The sequence below is a fragment of the Lepisma saccharinum genome, chromosome 3, assembly GCF_977018435.1.
Source record: "Lepisma saccharinum chromosome 3, izLepSacc3.1, whole genome shotgun sequence".
Taxonomy (NCBI): Eukaryota; Metazoa; Arthropoda; class Insecta; order Zygentoma; family Lepismatidae; genus Lepisma; species Lepisma saccharinum.
Window position 1 is genome coordinate 131,452,101 of NC_139231.1, and position 23,654 is coordinate 131,475,754.

The window sequence follows — 23,654 nt, forward strand, 5'->3', positions numbered from 1 at the left end:
GTTTTTTTCCTTATGATTTGTCACACACACAGGAGATGTAATACATAGAAATTTCAGTGAAAAAACAGGCTTGACCAGGACCTGGACCCGAGTTTCTCGCACACCATGCATTGCTCTACCAACTGAGGTGCCAAACTAACCCTGGTGTCACCTGAATTTTTCCCTCAGTTGGTAGAAAAATGGCACAGTATGCTAGGCACCTGGGTTCAAGACCTGGTCAAGCCTGAATTTTATGGTGACATTTCTACAAATTTTTTTTTTCCTTTGAAAAAGAAATAAAAGTGAGAGTGAAAAAGAGTGGTTTCAGACTTATATAAGAAACTATTATCTACTATCAGCATGGCTAGTGTGAATGAATTAACATTTTGATAATCTTTGGAATGCTATGATATTCCTTTATTTCACCTCAAATGATCGGAGTTCAAAATTCATATATTTTACTAGTTTTTTGTAGAAATTATTTTTTCTCTGAAACAGATATTCGCAGAAAAAGATTACTATTAAAATATTGTTGTCAATATAAATTATAAAGTTATTAGTTAATATTTTAAAGTGGTAATAAAGCCAAGGGATTGGATCAGATTTGCAAGAATAATAGCTTTGTAGTTGTTGTTACTTGCTATCACTGTATTTTGACATTTTGTATGATAGCTATTAAAATAGAATTGTTGTTCACAATGGCTCATTTAACTTCTTGTATGATACTGAAATGGGCATATAAAACAGTATAATTTTTCTTATAAATTATATATATGTGCTTAGTATGTATTTGAATGTTTTCTTATAAATCTTAAAAAGTTTATTGATTTTCAAGAGGAGGAAATATATACAGTAATTAGGTTTCTAATATTTCAATGCTTGTTCTAGGAGCTGTCAAGGAAGCTTGGCAAGTACACTGGAGGCCAATAAGTATAAACTTCTCATGAGGATACCTTTAGATGATTTGGAAGTAGTGAAGGGTGAGTAAACGTAAATATATGAGGATCTTGTAAACAAATTTGAAATTATGTATATTTCCCTGCAACATTACTGCATCCTAAGCAGTAGAAAATGCTTTCTGTAATATATACTGCAGAAAAAATATATGCACATCTGCAACATGAAGTGGAAAATGTTAGCTGGGGGCATGTTTGGTCTAACCTTGGGGTTAGCTGGTGGGTGCTTCAATGGTTTAACATGGTGACAAGAGACAGCTGAGGGGATGCTTTATGAAAATTTTGCTAACTGTGTGGATACCATACCCTGCATCCCCCCTCAATTCGAGTACTGAACACCTGCTTTAAATATAGTAGAACACCACAAGAAATTATTGTTTCATGACTGACAACAATCAACAATGAGCAATTATGTCTTCACCAACACATATTTCCCTGCTTTGATTATTACAAATACTAGTACTAGTATTTGATAACAAGTACTAGTACATTTCATCATTTGCTACCTTGTATATCACATCACCATGAACAACATGTCATGTATGCAGTATCTGTTCGAAACAATAGGCATATTTGATAGTCTTACAGAAATTGTTTTGTTGCAAGCTAAGCGAGCAAGATAATTTCTAGATATATTTCTTTTTAAAATGGCAATAAAGTTAATAGGGTGCAAATACTTTCACAGAGTTTACTCTTCTCCAACTCTTTCTAATTTGTTCATTCATTGCCTTTGGTGCACTAGTGGATTTATCTCTGGTTTTTTAGATACACCCATTCATCTCAGCAGGGACAAAATGGGCAATATGAAAGGAACTAGTTTGTTGCATATTCGACGAGATCACAGTATTAGCATATTTTAAATGCTGCATAAAAGCTTCGTCACATTATCTAAGGACACTTTAAATTATATTAAATTTTCTGCATTGTGCAGCATTAACAATTGAAATATGTACAGTGTAGGGGAATTGTTGAACTTACCTCTATGACGTGCTTTCGTAACTGCCCACTAGGTCTTCTATGGATGTGTTCATCAGGTATCACTGAAAGCAAAGATTTGCCAATTAAATAATAATCAATCAACTTTTGCACGTAGTAAAAAATGTTTATCAGTAATAATTAAATTGTTTTGCTCTAACAAGATTCCAATAAAAAGGTTTGTTTGTTTGTCAAAGTTCATGTCAAGTCCACGTTATGATCAGATAGGGGAACCAGAACTAGACTACAGTTTAAGTGGGATCTGAAGCAATGCTCAATGTGCCTCCCCCAAGTATTGAACCTACGACCAATTGATTACAAGGCATTACTACTATGCTATTCGGGGAAAATTCCAATATTTTTTACACGATTAATCTGAACATTGTCCTCCTCTGTAGTCGAGCGGGTTAAGGCGTTCACTCGTCTTGAGATCGTTCGCTGCGGGACGGCGTAGGTTCGAATCCGGCTCTGGTCGGAATTTATTCGGCCTACGTATAGGGCCGGTGGCAACCCACCATCGTGAGGAAATTGGGGAGCTCCGAGTGAGTGAGCGTAATCCGGTCACGGAGACCTACTATAACGGCTGGGGATACGTCGGGCTGACCCCCCCGACTATTCCAATACTGGTTGAAGATCTCCACGCTTAGAGGTGACGAAGGAAAGTGTGGGAGGGAGACCGGCAGTCGGTAGGTAAGCCAAGGCCCTTCATGGGCTGTCGCGCTAAGGATTATTATAATCTGAACATTACATTTATTTCCTGATACAGTACTGGGTGTACGCAAATGAATATTGGAGTTTTGAACTTGTATATTTCTATGTTATGCACATTACAAATACGAGGGTCACTATTTATATTTTGAGCCTAACAATGAAAAAACAGGAATTTGGCATTGAAAACTGCTTTATTGTTTTTCGAAGTATTCTCCTTTATGGTCAATACACTTTTGCATTCGTTCGAACCATTTGTCAAAGCAGTTTTTCCAATCTTCTTGAGACACCTCCATAATATGGTTTTTGAACGCATCAACGGCGTCTTCCGCTGACGAAAATTGTTGTCCACGCAATTTATTCTTGACATTCGGGAACAAGAAGAAGTCATTGGGTGCCAAATCAGGACTGTACGGTGGATGACCCATCAATTCGATTTTTTGACTGTTCATAAAGTCGGTTGTTAGACGAGATGTGTGACAGCTGGCATTGTCTTGATGAAGAATGATCCGACGGTGTTTGTTTGTTTTCCGTATTTGACCGAAGACCTCTGGCAAACAAATTGTTGTGTACCATTCAGAGTTGACCGTTCTACGTTCCTCTAAAAGCACAGTTGCCACACGACCAGTTTTCCCGAAAAAACAGGCGACCATTTGTTTCGATGTGCTTCGAGCGCGAACAACTTTTATTGGATTGGGTTCATCTTGAAACACCCATACAGTCGACTGCTGTTTACGTTCCGGCTCATATGCATATATCCATGATTCGTCACCTGTTACAATCTTATATACGTCTTTTGAAGCACCACGATTGTATTTATTGAGCATTTGTTTGCACCAATTGACGCGAGCGTCTTTTTGAGTTTTTGTCAAATTGTGTGGGATCCAACGAGAACATACCTTTCTCACAGCTAAATGATCATGTAATATTTTATATATGCTGGTGGAACTAATGCCTATGGTTGCCTCAATCTCACAGTATGTCACATGACGATCTTGCAGTATTAGGTTTTGCACAGCATCAATGTTTTCTTGAACAACAACTGATTTTGGACGACCTTCGCGAATCTCGTCGGTGAGCGAATGGCGGCCACGAATAAATTCGTTATACCAGCGTTTCACAGTGGCAAAGGATGGGGCTTCGTCGCTAAATGTGGAAGTAAGCTGATCGATGCACTCTTGTCTTGATAATCCACGTCGAAAATCGTACAAAATCATCGCACGAAAATGTTCACGAGTTAATTCCATTTTATTGTTGTCATGCAATCTCCAAGGCAACATAAACAACACAAATGAAGCTATTGACAAAACATTTGAAGTACGTTATGGTCAATAATGCCAGACGATTCCATGCAATCGTCAAATCGCGCCTAACTTCAATCAGTGTTGCCAAGGCTCAAAATATAAATAGTGACCCTCGTATGAACCATATATGAAATGAAAGAGTAACTCACCAAGTTTCGATTCTACGCATGCACAAAATTTGTTTCCTAACTCTTGGTGGAGCCATTCGTAAAGATTCATAGGTGGTACCAGGTTAAGACGACAGGATGCTTGTGTAAAGGTAAAAGTTCCAGACGGCCGTGTGTATCAGACGAGAAGGTGGAAAGCGTCAGAATGGCTTTCACTCACAGTCCTAGAAAATCTGTGCGGTAGGCGAGTCAAGAACTAGCAATGCCAACAATGACAGTGTGGAAAGTGTTAAGGAAAATACTTCAAATGAGAGCGTACTGTCTGCAGCTGTTACAGGCCCAAAAGCCTGCAGATCATTTGGCACGTAGGAACTTCTGCACACAAATTCTTAATCAAGAAGATGACGATTTTCTTAGTTGTGTGATTTTCAGTGATGAATTCACATTTCATCTAAGTGGAAAAGTGAACACACATAATGTTCGTATCTGGGGGTCGCAGAATCCACGGGAAACTCTGCAGCACGTACGGGATTCACTCAAAGTTAATGTCTTATGTCCAGTATCTAAACAACAAGTTTATGGGCTATTCATTTTTATGGAAGAAACTGTTACTGGTATTCCATATCTAGACATGCTTCAAAATTGGCTCTTTCTGTAACTGGAGGGTAAACAACACATCATTTGGCAACAAGATGGCACTCCCCCTCACTTTCATAACGTAGTGCAGGAATGGTTAAATGAAGTTTTCCCCCATTGTTCGATAGGTCATCATGGTGCAGACGACCTGCATCTTCTCCAGTGGCCTCCAAGGTCCACTGACCTCACCCCCTGTGACTTTTTTCTGTGGGGCTATGTAAAAGATCGTGTTTATGTACCACCGCTACCTGCCAGCCTACCTGAGTTTAGACGCAGGATTGTTGCAGCGGTAGAGTCGATTACACCAGACTTGCTAAGTTTAGTGTGGCAAGAAATGGACTACCGGCTGGATGTGTGCCGTATCACGAATGGTGCCCACATTAAACACTTGTAATGTAGGTTATGAAAACTTGGTGAGTTACTCTTTCATTTCATATATGGTTCATATTTGTAATGTGTATAGCATAGAAAATATATAAGTTTAAAACTCCGATATTCATTTGTGTACACCCTGTATTTAAAATACATACTTCATTGATTCATCCTTACAACCAAAATATTCTGAAATCTGTCACCTTCTGCTCTTCTTGTCTTGATTTGATTACATGTTTTACAGTAACCTTGCTGACCTTCTTTCAGTTTTCTCCATTGGCATTTAAATGTTTATAAAGTAATTTCATTTGCAGTTTAAAGTTACAGTTAAGGTAACATGAAAAAGTTATATGTTTTACGAACAAAGGAAATTAATTTACAGAAAACTACTCTGTCACTAAGTTAATTAGTTTGTAGAGATTATAACAATTAAAACCTCATCTTGAATGATGACCTTGTTGTTCTTAGTAATGTAACTTTTTGTTTGCAGCAAAGGATGAAAATTTGAAGAGAATTATGAAAGAAATGGAAACACTGGCAGAGGATCTTCATGTGTTGAACCAGATTAATGACCTCACGATGACACTACACTGTCCTCACAACCAACTGGAAGAACTAGTCCGGGAAATGTTGGCTTCTTTGAACAAACAACTAACGGAGAAGCAAAACAGTGACTCGCAGCTATCTTACCTTGAGCTTTCACTTAACACGCAGTATGTTATTCATATATATAAATATTTAATTTTGAAAGCAGACAATGTGAATTGTAATTTGAAACTTCAATTTTACACATTGTATTGGTTATTAACAGAGTTTAGAAGTAATAGTTACCTTTTCAAATAATTGTTACTGTAACTAGTTACTTTTTTGAAATGAGTAACTGGAATTGAAACTCACTTACGGTTTTCAGCTAACAAGTAACGAAATTAACAGTTACTTTTCTGAACATTTCACTATTGTAATAAACAACAGAAACAATATATTAATTATTATGGAATTTGAAATCATTGCAAGAAAAGATACTTTCAAACCAAAATTTCATAGTTTTTTTCCTCACAGAGCAATATAATACTGAACTATATTAAATATGACAATTATGTAGAATGTAATCAACAGTAAGAGACTATGTACCAGAATTGATTCTGACATACAAATTTTGATTGTAAATTAGCTTTGACCAATTGCTGCTTATTACACTATGTAATTGAATAATAATAATATGAATAGTTAATAAATGCATCATGATACCATAAGATATAAACAAAGATATAACAATAATATTTATCTTATCCAAGAATTTTATGTTTAATTGCTAGCTGTACTGATATAATTTTATATTTTTGCACATTTTTGTTGCATTGTATAACACTTTAAAATATTTAAAAACCTGTATCATATTGATCTTCTTTGGAGTACACATTAGTAGGAATCTTTTATTTTCTTTAAATTAAGGTGGAACATTATTACAATGGATTAGGGATGTGAGGAAGCTGAAAATTTACTGATGCCGATGTACTCACCGATAATTTTTGGAACCGATACCGATGCCGATATTTAACCGATTCCGATACATAAGATTATTAAACAGAAATGGGATGTTATTTTCAGCATGACAAAAGTAAATCTGCTATGTACATTTCTATTGAATATCATATGTATATACATACATATTCTCAAGAGATGCGAATGTACATTTGCATCTACAAAATGTTATGTGAACCTTTAAGAAGAACATGGATTCTCAAGAGATTAAACATTAGTACACAAGCAGTTCTTTGAAATGCAAAATGAATTCCTGTTCTGCCAGATTCAACTTCAGAAACACGAGATTTTGATGCACTTCAGGAAGTAACCTACTTCTTCTCTTATCTGAAGTCTGTTCAGCAACACTGAACACTCAATCACTGAATACTGATGCAGCAGATATGCCCAAGTATTTTCTCAGGATTTGCTTTAGGTTTGAATATTCATTTTTGAATTTCCAATACAACAGCAGATCCTGGTTCAGCAATGTACTGTTTTATTTCCGATTTATAGTTAGGTTGATCCTCTGAATGAGTTTGCAATAATTTTATTACAAAAACTCTACAATAATGACGAATCATAACCAAATTTTCAATAAATCTTACAAAACTAGAATATAAAACTTATTAGAAGGTAAAAACTCTAGTATAATCTGTACCGGTTTAAATATCGAATTTTTGCCAATTCCGATACCGATGCAGATGTGTCAATTTCGGCCGATTTTCATACATCTGTAATCGGCTTCAGCACATCCCTACAATGGATGATATTCAGTGAACAACTTCCCCCACAATTCATTGCGCAAAATCACAGATACCACCATATTTCCATCAAACAGATCAGATCCTACATTGAAAACATGCCGGGTAAACATTCTGCTTATGGTCTTTGCCAAAGAAGTTGGAGGTATGATTATCATGATCATATGAGGAATGTGTACATGTAAAATATCATAATTTTCTTGCTGTAAGAAGGCTTCTCATACACTTTCCTTAACATCCTGTTTGGTAGACTTTATGCGTAGACTTCCCAAGTGGAATATCATCCATTGAAACATCCAGAATGTGCATCCTAGGATGCAATAAATCAATGACAAAATGTGTATTTTTTTTACCTATTGTAAATTGATTGAATGAAGTATATATTATTAAATAATTATGACGGTAAGAATGAATGATGATTAGATGAAATTGATGAAGTGAAAAATCTCTGTAATCAGACTGGGACTCACTCCCAGAACCTTATGAATCAAGTACTCAATGTGCTTGGCTGCTAAGGAGCCATTGAACAAATACACCTCTTCCCCCCCCCCCACACACACACATAACACAACATATTAAAGGTTTAAAGGTGTATTAAGTTAGTAATTGGCTAGGTCTAGACTGATAATACAGAGAAATCTATTTTATGTCAAGAATGTAAAATCGTATCTTCTTTATCACATGCAAATCTTTTGTTGTTGTTGTTGTTGTTGATTGTTGTTTTTTAATTTCCTTCTTTCGTGCAGAGGTGGCATTGAGAATATATCAGTAGTGTTCACTAAACCAGAGAAGAGAGCAAGTTGGGAGGAGTCTTTCAATGAAGCAAAGCAAAAACTGGGTGAGTCCTGTATTTGTTCAAATACCTTGAAGTATAGAAATTCAATAAATTTTTATGTAGATTAAATTGCATGTACTTTTATGTTCAAAACCTGCCAAACTTTTATTATTATTATTATTATTATTATACACACACCAGACAAAGAATTCCCACCTGTAACTCTGTACTTCGAAATATCCCAGACAGCAAAGGAAACTCATACCCAAAGAAAACCATCGAACCCTATAGGTACCATCCACACATCCTCCAGTGACACCAAACTAAAAAGCAGAGAAGTCATGGGTGTAAGCTTCAGTTTTGTTGGTGATGTATGGGCAGTGCATCATATCATATCACTGCTTCTACGTTAACTGGCTTGTAGACCAGAAACTGATATTTCATCTTTTTAAGTGGCTCTTCAATTGCTCAAACGCAAAAGAGAATTGACCATTGGCTGCAGTGCTCAAAGTGAGGGGGGATGTGGGGGATGGTATCCCCAGCTCGCAAAATTTTTGCAAAGCAACTTTCCATCTGTCTGATTGTCACCATGCTAAACCATCCCCCAAGTTAACCCCAAGACTCGACCAAACATCCCTCCAGCTAACATTTTCCGCTTCAAGTGCTGATCACGCCTCCAAATTTGGATGTTGAACGTCGGCCCCTTCTAGAGTTGGGGCCAGAACAGTCAAGCAGCTTAACCATTTCTGGACAGGACTTAGAATATTGAGTTTTCCCCAGGAAACGTTTTTATTTCTGTTTTTCAAAAGATCATACAAAATATGTTTTTAAGTGTTTAACACTTCTCTCTCTAAAAACTACACTTCCTCTTTCCACAGATATACAATATGCTACATTTTATATAAATTTGCTCTCATTTACGATTTATAATGAAAAAAGGAACACACAGATGAAACAACTCATCCAAATGCTTGTGTGCTCTTTATGTACCATGTTTTATACACACAATATTATAATTTTTATTTTGTTTTTAATTTTTAAAGTATTTGAACACCTGCCAACTTTGAGGTGTAGGTGTGATTCAACACAAGGTCATTATCATCATCTCATAAAACGTTGAGAAAGAAAATGTGATATTTTCAAAATGTCAAAGGAAGTTGAACTGTTATTCTAAACCTGTAAGTATAGTCTATTGATTGATTAATTTACTTTATTTTACTTCACTTTTTGTGCCACTTTTGGCTAATTTGCAAAGATGGGGATGAGTGATATTATGATTAAATTATGAAATTGATGAATGGACACAAAGTACAGTCTAGTTACTTGATTCGTGAATATTGATGCAGTGGACACATTCACAGAATGTTACCATTTAAGTGCCAAACAAACATAAGGATTTTTTTCCTTCAGTAATCTTAAAATATCAAATAACTCACACATCTGCACTAAAGGATGGGCTCCTGTACAGCCAAATGGCTGGCACTTTCACTTTGGTGCAAGCAGTCCTGGGATCGTTTCCCAATGGGAACTAAATAAAATCAGTGTTGACCCAGCATCATAAGACCAGGTGGAGAGCTGCTTGAAAAGAAGCAGCGGGTTCCACTCTCAAAAGCCAGAAAACATAGGTGATGGGACTCGATGTACTGACCATGTATCTCCCAACGAAAAGCCACTTGACAGGCCTTGGTTCTTGAAGAGTGGTTGCAGTGGTGTATTCTGAAAATTTGACCTGGTTTACAGCAACAATTCTCATTTATTGTACATATTTGTTATAAATTAATTAGATATAATAGAAATAAAACATCAATGAAGGCACGCAAGTAAATCAAAAGCAGAAGTCCGAAAACTTCAAATTTTCTGGAAATTTCTATATCATGAAAAAATACTGGTGGTAAACCAGATAACATGGGGGAATATGCCACTGGGTGGTTGTGTCGTGGAGTTTATTTTAGTTCTGGTTCTACATTTAAGGAGATGAGATAATATTATATCAGAATTTTAGGCACCAAAAGTGGTAGACAACCAGGTAGGTACGAAACTAAAAATTTCTGTTTAATTTTCCAACTTGCAATCACTAACTTCAACCACTGATGTTGAGATGATCAGAAGTCTTTATTTTTTTCCTAATCCTCAGTGTTTTAGGAGGTCATAGTTTCCTTTCAGGCGTTAGACAATCAAGATAGATATAAATCATAGCCATATTTAGAAAGCCAGCAGTCAAAATTTGTTTGCACAAATAATAAAATAACATTTTTTTTCCTTCCAGCGCTTTCTGCTGACAGACGACCTTCACCCGAGTTTCTTTCTCCTCTGCCGATAAGGAAGACAAGAGCTGGCCTACAGTTTACCTGTGCAGCACCAACATTGGGACTCAATTGCCATAACTTGAAGGACGTGTGGGTGTGTAACAGTGATGGCTATGTTGGGCAGGTGTGCGTGTTGAGTCTGCAACCAGAGCCAACAGTAACATCATGTAATGGGGTGTGCAATGCGAGAATTCTCTGTGTTGCTTCAATTCCTATAGGAATCACTGGGTAAGCAATTTTGCATTTCTTTGAAGAATATTTTATAATTTATAACAAGTATCTTTATTTAGCTCTTCTTGTATGTACACTTCTCCAAATGTTACCTGACTGCCCTGAAAGTTTTCTAAGTCCAGAAATCGTTAATTTGGCAGCATAGCTCTTGAGCACCAGCAGAGAGTAGCCAACTGTATTACAGACCCCTCTACTAGACGAGAGACACTGCGGTGAAAGATTTACATTCTTGTTCATAACATGAAATCAGAAACTATATTTACCTAACATATTAATAGAGAATAAAATGGAAAACTTAAGTGTGACCAATAATTTTAGAGAATACTTGCGTTAAATAATTAATTGTGGTAAATTTATTTTTCCTAGAGCAAACTTAAAATGCTTTGTGTGAAGCATTCTTTGAGGTTCCCTTGCTGGCCTCTATTATCTATTTAATGTGAGCTTTTCAAATAAAATTACTCACAATTTAAAAAATATAATCTTATTCATGATAGAGGGAATAAAAAACACGGTTGATAATTAGAAGATGTGAGTACTAAAAAGATTTCTGCAAAACTTACTTGTAAATGTTCTATTAATTTCGGTGGCTTCTGCCACCATCCACTTGGGAAACTCGATGCTTCACTGTTGGGTTGACTTCCGGTTCCTGTCATTCCCTCGCTTACCGCTAGGGGTGCTGGTGTAACCAGTTCATCTGCTGCGTGTGATAGGTTTGAGTTGTTGCAAAAGCAGGAGCCAAACATGATGTGCCTGACCACTGTCGATATTCAGCTCGTGCGGAAAGTGCATAATTGTGTGAGTCTCTTTAATTTTTGTGTCAATCATTGTGTGCGCTGCATGCGTAACAAATTTTTTGGATCCTGTGTTTGTTCAACTTGAGGTGATTTGCGAAAAGTGCATAATTGCGTGTTTCTCTTTAATTTTTGTGTCAGCAGCAGCAGGCATCCTGCAGAAGGTGACGCTAAATAAAGCATCCAAATCCCACCCAACCCACATAAAAATCAGGTCAGTTCTAACCGACTTCAAATCTTGGCTGAAATCAAACAACCGCTTGTGCATAAAATTGGATAAGACAAACCAGTATGTGATCATGTATAAAAGTGACTACTCTCGCAAAATGCATGAAAATTTACAAAACCATCGAAAGTGACCCAACCAAAAAGTGCAAGTGTATCATTAAGTGTGCAGTTGAAAGTTGTGTCATGCTGAACCAGCAGGACTGCAAACTACTCCTCAGCACCCACCCATCCCCCGCCATAGCCTATGGTATTTCTAAAACACACAAACAGGGAATTCAGATGCACCTCATAGTCGCAGGGTTCAACCAACAAACGGCCCACCTCATAAACTGGCTAAAAAGGAAAATCTCTGTACTCAACCACAAACTGACATACAGTTTCTGCAACAGCACAGATGCCAAAGAACTAAAAACCTCAACAGTGCAAGCTAACCATGCCAAACTTGCTAGTGTCGATATAGTCGACATGTATAACTCCATCCCGATCAACTAGCCCTCACCTCGGTGGAAAGATGGTTTGCTGCCAATAAGGTCTCACCAGTGAAAGTGTCAGGTATCCAAGTTATTGGAAATCTGCCTCAGGCACAACTATTTTCAGTTTCAAGACAAATATTTCACAAACAGAAGGATTAGCCATGTCCACTCCCATAGCCAACTCCAACCACCCACCCAAACATAAAGCTAATGTATAGCTTAACTTCTACCGAAGAGCTTTCTCGCACTGCTCAAGGAAAGAAGATTTGAAGGAAGAAGTTACCATTGTTACAGACAAGACATAGGACTTCAAAATGGGTACACAGTACATCAACTCTCTACTGGTGTAGCAAAGCTGAAATACAGGTGTGACAATCTTGCCAACCTTACCACCAGACTACATACAACCGCCTAGCCAAGACCCTGAAACAGTAGGACATCAAACTCTCACACAACCCAGTGAGCAAAATAGCCAGTGCCCTAAGCAAACACAAGAGATCTTTCCTGAGGTACATGATACCCAGTATCAAGCTGAATATCGACGGCGGTCAGGCACATCATGTTTGGCTCCCGGTTTTGCAACAACTCAAACCTATCACACGCAACAGACAAACTGGTTACAACAGCACCCCTAGCGGTAAGCGAGGGAAAAACAGGAACTGGAAGTCAACCCAACAGTGAAGCATAGAGTTTCCCAAGTGGATGGTGGCAGAGACCACCGAAATTAATAGAACATTTACAAGTAAGTTGAAAAGTGCTTTCCTTGTTTCTAATGTCCTTTCAATCTATTCTATCATTCATATCAACAGCTGAATAACTAGGAAGAGCGACCCATAGCATTACACAAAATTAGGAAGGAAAAACACAACTTGCGGGATGCTGATGAGGGAAAATGCTCAAAATTAAAATCAAACAAATATCATCCTTTTAAAAGCATCATAGCTTAGCTGCATGGCTAGGGAGATACCTGCACTTGATCGCCAACTCTGAACTCTGAAGGCGACGAAGGAAGTGAGCGGAAACATCTATCGCGATACTTTAGGCTGCTCTCATACTGAACTAGGCTGATGAACTAGGCAGTTCATCTCTTGAACCTTTAGGCCACCCTCTGTCGTCATCATCCTCAAGCATAAATCGCCTTTGAAAAATTATACAATCACAGCTATAACATAAAAAAAAAATCATGAAGACAAAGCATCCATCCTCATCTTTACCTTCCTATTTCTTTCGGTCACCTTTCATATTCAATTTCATCTGTTTCTTTACCTCAGCTAAACTCAGTGGGCTAATGGGATGCTCTGGCCCCTCTCAGGTATGGGTATAGTAAAAGAAATACATGTGATATGAGGCTTCAACTATACTAAATCATTTTCACACAGGCTCTGGAAAGTGAGATTAGATAAATGAACAACATCTGTTTCTGAAGAAAGGTCTGCGTCATCAGTAGGCTTCTTTAAGGGCAATTCTTTTCCTGAAGATGGTTTATTTTTAAGATACTTTCATAAATTTACATCTTTGTTACAGATCTCCATAAACAAAGGACTGAACAGATTTCCTTCTTATAATCAAATCTATGCAACTCTTGCAGTTTATTTACAGAATATTGATCAAGCTGTCATATCCGTTATATATAGATGACCAGGTGCTTGCTTGGAAATTTCTGAACACTTCCTGACATAATGAAGCATAACTTTGACATGACTGGCGAAAATTTGAGTATTGACTCTGATTTAATATAAATTGGACATTATGGCCTGGCTTCAAGATATGTGCAGAAATACAAAGTGCTATATTTCGTAAAATATTAGAGACATCGACTTGATATCGGGTATATTAATGATCTCTTGAGAGAGAAAGCATTCAATACTCAAAACTACATTAATTTGTGTGTGTTTTCGATATTATTCATAGTACAGTATATTTGAAATTAAAAGTAATTGCTTATCTTTTGTTTGTTATAACAAGAACTCACCCCCTCCTGGAAATTTTTGGTGGGGGGATTTTTGAGCCCTCTCCTCCAGGATTTCGCAACCTGTCCTTAGTCCTACATACGGTATAAGATATTTGTTGGTAAATTACTAACCAGTACCCATCCAATGACAATCTCCCAGCACTGGGTCAACAACGTGCTGTAGGCTGTAGGTTTGCTTCCACAGTTTCCCTGAGAAGTCCTTGAATCAGTAGTGATGTCAGGAAAAGGGGAATAGGAGCAGGGTGTCAGATATTCTTTTCTAGTAAACAAGAAAAACTAAATTAATAAAGCTCATTTAGGAAATCAAATATGTTCTTGTATGGTATTAAGGAGTATATCAAATGTGCCCCCCCCCAATCCTTTCTCCTCTGCCTCTTCACTCATTTTTCAGGCTTTATTACTGACTTGAAGTCCTTCCCTCCCCATGTATGAACACACGTTGACGACCTTGGCCATTTTTTTGATCAGCACCATGCTCTATTGGGGAGCCAAAGTTAAGAGTTCAGTATGGGTTGTTATGAGCTTTTACTTTTGAGACCCCCACCCCCAAACAAGTGTGTTTCTGTCAGAAACAAAAGTCATTAACATTCGAAGAGAAAATAATAAATATGCAAAAAGTAGAGGAAATGTAAGTTTTTGATGGTCTATACCTTCCTTTACAATTCAGACCATTCAAAAAATACACTTTCCTTTCTTGTGTTAATCGCAATTTGGGGAGTTAAAAATAACAGCCTTCTGCCTGTTGCCACTCGCTGCAAACATGAGTTGGGAAGAGGGAAGGTGGCGAGGAATGGTCAGGCAAAAGTTTGTGAATAGGTCTCCGTCTTGGGGTCAAGTGGTTTATTATTTGCGTCCGTGCTTTCTCATTTTGGGTAATTTTCCTCCAAAAACAGGCATATTGTATGCACTGGGGGATATAGTGGGAAGACCCCCGGTTCACTTGCTCTTCCCAAAGGACGACTAAGTATTATAAAAAGTATTGACAGCATTATTTTAAAAGAACATAAAAAGGTTGAACAGTTCTTTTCCAGATAGTAAAGTTTGATGCAAATGCATAAATAGGGAATAGATTTATGAGATACTTAAGTAAATTTAATCCGGGACTTATTGCTTGCAAGGCAATAACGTTAACTGATGGACACAAAGCGAGAGCATTTTAGATTGAATATTCCCGATGTCTGTCTCTTTCTGTAATCATTGTTCACACAAATACAACAGAACTTCATCTATTTCACACCTCTAGTAATTGATTAATTGAGTTTTAAATCCACTTTTATGCACAGATATGTTAATTGGGACTGGACCTACAGTTTTATGTGAGATACGAACCACTATGTACCTCCACCGGGTATCGAACCCTAATCCCTTGATTAAAATGCGATGACTGAAGGGGATTTGCTTTGGTGTATGCTGGTATAATGAACATGGTTCCGTTTCAAATGAAACAGTGCACCAAAAAATGTGAAAGAGGCCTCCCCGATGGTGCAGTGGTAACGTCGTCGCCTCTTAATCAAGGGGTCCCGGGTTTGATACCCGTTGGAGGCACATAGTGGTTCGGATCCCCCTTTAAACTGTAGGTCCAGTCCCAATTAGCCTTTCTGTGCATAAAAGAAAGAGAAACACTGCCGACGCATGTGATAAAATAGACAGCAAGACTTAGGAAAAGTATATCCTGAAACAGATATTTTCAAATCTTCCTCCACTGTCCGTCATTATTCTGGGCCAACAGCTGCAAGAATGAACAGCTTCCCACCAAGTCATGCATTCTTGTATTGAACAGTACCCGTTGACCACTAACTTTTGTTGCAGCGTGTACTACAACAGATGCTTGATGTGCTCTGGAGCTTTCTTCATCCAGCAACACTGTTGCCATAAGCCCCCCATACTGAACTCTTAAGTTGGGCTCACCAATAGCTACCTTTATGACCCCAGTACTGTGGTGTGAACACCAGAACTTCTGTTTTTAAATGCAGGAACAAGGTTGGGACCAACCTTTGATTACCCACCCTGAGAAAGAAAATTTCCTCCTATCGCTGGTGAACCCTGAATGAAAGGCTACCTTTATCTTTCCAGGTGGTTGCCAAGTTGCTTCACCCTTCCAGCCCAATCTCGATGATGGCCACACATTTGTAATTCAAATTTTGAGGCTGCATAGGTGACAGTCACCTCTCGGTACCTTTGATTTCTTACCAACACTGGAGAGAAAGAAAAATCCTCTTATGATTTGTGAACTCCAAACTTCTTTCCAGGTAGTTTCCAGCTCAGGCTTCAAGTCGCAAAATTCAGAACCTCTCGGCCCAGTATAATTGACGCCAGGGCCCTGTACCGGGCTGCAGGCTGTGGTGTGGCAGTTCTGAAAAACTGAACTGAACTGAATCTTCATGCGGCTTGCTTTCGCTGTTGTCTAGATAATTGGAATAGTTTAATAGGCTTATATATGGCCATGAAACTATATGGAATATGTAGACAAGAGTGAAAACAAATGACTCAAGGATTCACGTGAATACTCTGGAAGGAATTCTAAGGAGATGTAATTTTTCAGATTTTGGAGTATCATAGCGATTTTCATAAAAGAGAGGAAATTTAAAAAATGCCTGTGTTGACGTCAGCCAAAAGTTCACCCGAGCCTTAATACATATGACTAGAGACCGGAAGTTTGGCAAAATGCCTCTTTTTATCTACTGCATATATTGATAAAAATTTTCCGGATATACGTTTCTTATGTTGTTTCGAATGTTTTAGAAGCCTTTTCATTTTGCCTATTTTGCCTATTTGGGACCCCACTGCCTATTTTTAATTATAATGCCTTTTTTGCCTTTTTCAATGAAATTTGACCATTTTTTTAAAAAAATGTGTATATAAATTATTTTTCTCCGAAAAAACGTTGTTGGCATTTATTTTTCTTCCATTTATTATGCGAGTAATTTTCGTCTTATTTATGTAATATTGAACTCATGCATGTTTCAACATTGCTGAAGGAGAAAAGTGTGAGAAAAATGTATTTCATGCTCAGTTACGATATTGCCTTTCGGTTAACATTTCCTTGTGCATGATTGACTGCTGAAGTGGACAGGTTGATTTCGAACACAAAGAAGATATTTCTGAAATCTCCCTCTCGAACCCGAAAATTTAAGGAAGTTGCATCTGAACTTAGTTTACCTTCGCAACCAGTCTTGACCAGATGGGGAACCTGGATATCAGCAGCTATATATTGCTAACGACCTTGAAAAAATCAGTGAGGTGATAGATGCTCTTCCAGAAAATGAAGCGGCTTCCATGGAAAAACTCCTGTGCTATTCAAGTTTATTTTTGCACATTATGGTGCATTGCCAGAGACAATTACAATTATAGCATCCATGAAAATCTACAAGGAATCTATGCAGCAGATGATGGAAGTGCCAGGAGAAAAGGGGTCAGCTGTTGCGGAAAAGTGCAAACGGGTAGTGAGTGCAAATGAGGACTTGAAACAATTGAAAACAATTTGTGATATTCTAAAAGGTGAAAATGCTGTTACCAAAATGAGTCCAGCTACATTAGCTTGTTTTATGTATGCTCCAATAACTTCTGTCGAAGTAGAAAGATCATTTTCTATTATGAAAAACATTCTCTCTGACCGACGACTATTAATGAATGTTGAGAACTTAAAAAAAACACCTTGTAGTTATGTGCAATTAAGACGGAGAAAATGAAATGCTCTTGCCAATGTAGATTTTAACATTTTGCCAGAAATTATAGATAAAAGTAAGTGACTTCCAAATTTGTCTTTTTCGGTTTATTTTGCCTTTTTTTCATTTTTAGTGCATCTTTTTTCGGTTTATTTTGCCTTTTTTATTTTTAGTGCCTATTTTCCACATTATAAATGCCTTTTTGCCTGCCTATTTTAACGAAAATAAATGCCTGAACTTCCGGGCTCTACATATGATGTTTATGTGTGAATATCTCAGGGTAATACACTTGTTTCACTTTAAGGTTGTCATTTCATCTGCTCTAAATATATATTTTCCATAAATGCAAATATCTCTGGTGTTTTGTGTTAATATGGTAATTCTCTTCCATTTAGATCCTTCTCTACTTCTGGTCAGAGACAAGGCCCATACAGTAATAACAAGTCTGGGATTAGTATTTCTGTTGAGGATACTGATGAAGGTGGTGGAAATATCCAGCTTGACAGGTAGATTATCATGTTTGCAGATTATTTCCTTTCTAAAGCTCCTGAGTAATAGCAATTTATTTCTAATAGATATATATTTAGTAATGTTTACTAGTGTACATGGGTTTATTAAATGAGTACAAGCCAGTAGCATATGGTACTGAGGAGGGAATACAGAGCTTGATGTTACTGGGCTCATACTTAGATGCAAAGGTCACGAATATGATAGTTTCAGGCTTTCCAATCAACTGCAAAGGATTTGTAAGGAAAAAGATCTTTGTACGGTATGTTTGCACAAAATGCCATATAATCTTTTTGTTGAATTTTTCAATTTTTCATGCACTAAGTCAACTCATTTTCTACATCAATGTGGATTAACTGTACTTAGTCTGTATAAATTGCATGGTTGAAAGAATTTAAGTTATACTGTGAATATTGCAAACACAGTTTGTGCTAAAACTATGATGCAACCAAGAATCTATTCTGAGCTTTTGACAATATGTGGAAATAGTTTATCACTGAGCTTTATAAAATTACACCTGATACATTATTTGTAGTCTTTCAGTCATATATATATTATGTTTTGTATTATTAATTTATCACTTTCACACTCCTTGTCATATGTATGCTTATTTTATTGTATTGTATTATTATTATTTATTTATTGTTATTTTTCACACTTGTCATACCTGTAATTTGTTTTATATTTTTAGGTTACTAACCCATTCTTTGTTCTGTTTCTTTCCATACTGCTTATTAAACCTGTGTTGCATTTTTTTTAAATCTTTTGAAATTTAAAATGTTAATTCATGTGTATACCATCAGGCATTTGCAAACAGAGATGGCATTATAATCAATGATGACAATATCGATTGCATTATTGTAATGATTAACGATTAATGAACATGTTTCATGGGCATAACTTAAGGTCTAATTTTGAGGGAGCACAATCAAACTTGGGACTTAACTTTGGGTGGGCAGACTCAAAATGTTTTCCATCTCATAAAAATTGCACGCAGGATTATTTGCAAATAACTGCAACATTTGCAAAATTACAAATATTACTCCTTATTACTTTGCTCCTCAGGTCTCACGAGATTAACAAAAGTGCACCTAACTTGTAAATTTTAACAAACCTACGAATTTTAGGGTACAATTGACCTCCTTGCCCCTGTCAAGTCATGCCTATGATATTGATTGACTGATTGATTGATATCATAACAATACATTACCATACGGCTGTTTTCAGAATTATTGTTATGTCCTTTTCAACTTTCCCAACTTTTTGTTGTTATTGGCTACCTGTAAGTAAGTGATCACTAGTGCCACCTTCCTACCATTTATAGAACTATATTCTATACTAAAATACCCCTATGAATGCATTATAGCATAAAAACCAATCAGTCTGTTGATATTAGACAATTACCTCCATAAAAAGAAAATTGTTAAAATTAGAAGCACATTGTACACCACAATATAACCAAACTAGCATGGATATATTGAACTGATTGCAGAATTTTTACCCCAATTTCCAATTCAAACCTTTTCTGCATATCAAAATGTCCATAACTTTGACATTTTATTTCCACACACACAGACACATATAATATCAACATTCAAAAAGTTATTAAAAATATAAAATAAAGAAAATCATAATTAAATGAATATGGTATACTTACCTTTATGTCTGCTTCTTCTCCTGGGCATTTGTGCATCACAAATAGCTGTAATTAAAAACCACTGAAATCTGAATGAGACACCACAGTTACTACACAAAAATGGTAAAATTACAATATATCTGACTACACACAAAAACTCCTATGAAGAATATTTTTAATTATTTATAATATCAAGGTCTGTTAATGTCTTCTACGATTCTTTCTTATCGGGGCCACCAAATTTTGACTATTCATATTTCAGTGACCCTTTTATTGTTGAAAATTCGAACTGAAGTGTGTTTTTATTTTATTGTTACTATTTGTACCATCTATGATTCTAAGTTGAAAAACATAAGAGATAAAATATTTAATGATCTTAAAGACCCATTACATTTAAAGTATGCTATTTCTATTTCTTGCTTCTGCTAAAATGCTACTAATTGTTAAACATAAAAAATTATTTAAGCTTCCATTTAACCTTTAGAAGATAGAACCCAGATAGCACGTAAGTTAACTGCAAGTTAAATTGAATGTCGATTTAACTTGCAGTTAACTTACGTGCTATCTGGGAAGTCTCTCTCGCATGTAAGCTTCTCCGGATAGGAACTTTTTAAGTGTGCGCTTTCCAAACTTGCCACGATGTGTAAAAAAAAATTTAAAAAAATGCTCGAGAATTAAATGCCATAGATCTATGAAATTGCCACAATAGACCAAAGTGAAGGAAAAAGAATGTAGTATTAGCATTTGTACACTCCTACAAACATGCAAAGTTTCGTTGAAAACAGGCTGATGCTTCTTGTGAAAAAAAATACTTAATAGCAATTTATAAGGGTGGAAACATTGCCAGTTTATGGAACAAATTCTGGAATATCAAGAGTAACAATGGATATATTGTTTTATAATTCGAGTATGCAATAGCTTTAAAGGTAGGCTAATGAACAAAAAAGACAGAACTGAAATATCGAATGTAGTTCAAGAAATGGCACGCTAATTAATGGTCGGGGCAAATTTTGAGAAAAGTGCCTTTGGCCCCGCATCCCCCCCGTGTACCCTTAATTGTTGCCTGTTGATTGAAGTGTTGCTTCTTACTCATTATTACATGTAAAATTTAAAATTTTAAATGTCTGCTTGTTCATAATAGTAACAATGGACATATTGTTTTGTAATTCGAGTATGTATATACTAATGAACACAAAAGGCAAAACTGAAATATCATGTGTAGTTTTCAATATATAACATGTTAATTACTGCCACGTGGAGGTGGTTTCGACAAACCAGTCATCCGGAATGTCATAATTTGGGTAGTTTATGTCAAAACCAGCCATCCGCTAAAGGTAAATAAATGCAAATACAATTGTCTATAATATAAAATTTACTAGAATGGATTTGTATTCGAAAGGTAGCATGTTCACATGTGGACATCCGCAGGATTTTTCCAGGGAGGGGCAAGGAAGGTAATTTTTTCCAGAGGGGAGGCAAACAAGGCACCTCAAAAAACATAGCTTAAATTTGAATTTATCATATTCATGCAATAATTAAAACATATTATTGTGGCTGAAATTAAATTATATGTGTGAAATATATAATTTTTGACCCCCCCCCTTTTCGGACGACCGTGTGTTCACAGTGCTTTATGGTATGCACACTTGAGAAAAAAGTAATGTTACTTTTGCTATTGATGCATTTTGGGGTCACAGAGTTGTTGATTGCATGTGAATATTTAAAAGAAGTTTAAGTTAGCAGTGGTAGCATCGTCGCCTTGTAATCGATACCCAGTGGAGGCACATAGTGTCCCACTTTAAACTGGAGGTCCAGTCCCGATTAGCCTTACTGTGCATAAAATGGACTTAAAACACCAAATCAATCAATCGTATTGAGGCATTTTAATTATGCACAGTCAAGTGTATGCAGACTTCCTCCACACTGATACGTGACTTTTAACTTTCCTGTTTACCTGATGAAACTTTGTAACCTGAAAACATTAGGAAGTCTGCATACACTTGACTATGCATAATTAAAATGCCTCAGAGGAGTAGACAACTGGTGTAAACAAGTGAACGGCCCTTGGTGAATTGAAGCTTCTGGAGAAAGTTAAATAAAATAAAGAATAATCCTATGGATTGATATGCAATCAATCAGTTAGGAGAGGAATGTTTGTCCCAAGAAAGGGGAGGGGGGTTGCCAAAATATATTGTCACTCTAGGTGTAGAAATCTCTAACTATGGCTCCGGGGATGATGTGTTTAATTAAAGCAATGGCTATTCTCATATTCCATTTCCTTTACACATTGTCTCATCCCTCTACTACAATTAATGTAATGTTACAGATAAAATATATAAATTAAATGAAACAACTAACTAAATGTTCATCAATATCGGCTGATACTTTTCCAGCACTTTGGTCTTTCTCAGGGTCTACAAAAATGCTGTGCAGCATTTTTGCCGAGTCTAATTATTCTGGAAGTTATGAAACAAATCTCTGATAAATGAATGCTTGTAATTGGAATGCAACACTTAAGATGAATATTAATCAATATTGTGAACAACCTTTAATTATTACAATTTTCAAAATTCAATATCAGTATCAGTGATAATCGGTAAGAATATCGGCATCGGTATGGGTATCAGTTCGAAGCATTATCAACTCAGTCTTAATTATACGTATATCTTCATTTTGTAGTTCATCTAGTGAAGAAGAAGAGGAAGAAGAAGAAGTTGGGGAAGAAGAACAAAAGAAGAAGTCCCAAGGTGAAACTCCATCTCCGGATACCAGCACTGAAGACTCAGACAACCTGCAGCCTACCATGTGGCTTGGCACAGAGGATGGGTGTATTCATGTATATAATTGTAATGACAATATTCGTACCAAGAAAAATAAGGTTAAAATTCAACACGGATCTTCTGTCCACTGTATTATGTAAGTCTTCAAATGTATCATTCTTTTTTAATCCTTTGACAAAACTTTTTGCCTACAAGAAATTGCATTTTTTTTATTGAAACAATAAGATGAGTTCTTTTTGTACTTTACTTTTCTACCTCTATAGGGTAATCCTGATGATTGATTGATTGATTTGGTTTATTTAACTTCGCTTTTCTGCCACTTTTGGGTAATCGTAAAGATGAGGATAAGTGATGATATGATGAAACTGAAGGAGGAGGAACACTCACATGGAACACCCATGCCCAGGCTGGGATTTGATCCTCGGACCTCTGGCATCATAGGTCGGTGTTAATCATGATGAGGACAAATGATGATTGGCACTGCTGGCAATATCTGCTTTGGCATCATCCTACAAAACCTGAATTTAGGGTCTGCATAAATTCAGTTTCATAACCTTTCAAGTTCCTCATTTGAAAGATTCAATTTTTTTCAATATGTGAATTTACTAAAAGTTAGTTAGAACAATGACTGTAGCAAGAAACAAATCATCTGAGGAAACCACCTTATGTTTTTCCCAGACATTTCATTAATTTTTTCAGTTTATCTTTAACAGTGTATGTAAATTTGTACTCATTACTAAGCTCTGTGTGATGCTATATATGCCTTACTCAATTTCAACTGTCTCACAGATTGTTAATCTGCTTAAGTTCTTAAAGTCTTACCCAGTGGCAGTGGGTGGCTACTATGATTGGCAGTGCCTACGTGATGATAAAAAAAAATAATAATATAAAAAAACAACATGCGACCTATCTTTTATACACTGTAGGACACTTCCCTAAAAACACAACAATTACAGATGCTAAGTCGA

At 36.5% G+C, this 23,654-nt stretch overlaps 2 protein-coding genes across 2 annotated transcripts in view; one reads left to right on the plus strand and one right to left on the minus strand.

Annotated features, from left to right (window-relative positions):
• Positions 1–23,654, minus strand: part of LOC145985415 (ATP-dependent DNA helicase Q5-like) — a 360,878-nt gene that overhangs the window by 330,868 nt on the left and 6,356 nt on the right. Inside the window, exon 2 of the mRNA XM_083119414.1 lies at positions 1,914–1,975. The gene's annotated coding sequence lies outside the window, so the exon portion shown is untranslated. The remainder of the gene's footprint in view (positions 1–1,913; positions 1,976–23,654) is intronic.
• The window catches only part of LOC145985414 (uncharacterized), a 254,264-nt gene that overhangs the window by 202,435 nt on the left and 28,175 nt on the right, over positions 1–23,654 (plus strand). Inside the window, exons 8-13 of the mRNA XM_083119412.1 lie at positions 868–959; positions 5,528–5,750; positions 8,069–8,160; positions 10,364–10,631; positions 18,159–18,269; positions 22,586–22,822. Coding sequence (XP_082975538.1) covers positions 868–959; positions 5,528–5,750; positions 8,069–8,160; positions 10,364–10,631; positions 18,159–18,269; positions 22,586–22,822 — 1,023 coding nt within the window. The remainder of the gene's footprint in view (positions 1–867; positions 960–5,527; positions 5,751–8,068; positions 8,161–10,363; positions 10,632–18,158; positions 18,270–22,585; positions 22,823–23,654) is intronic.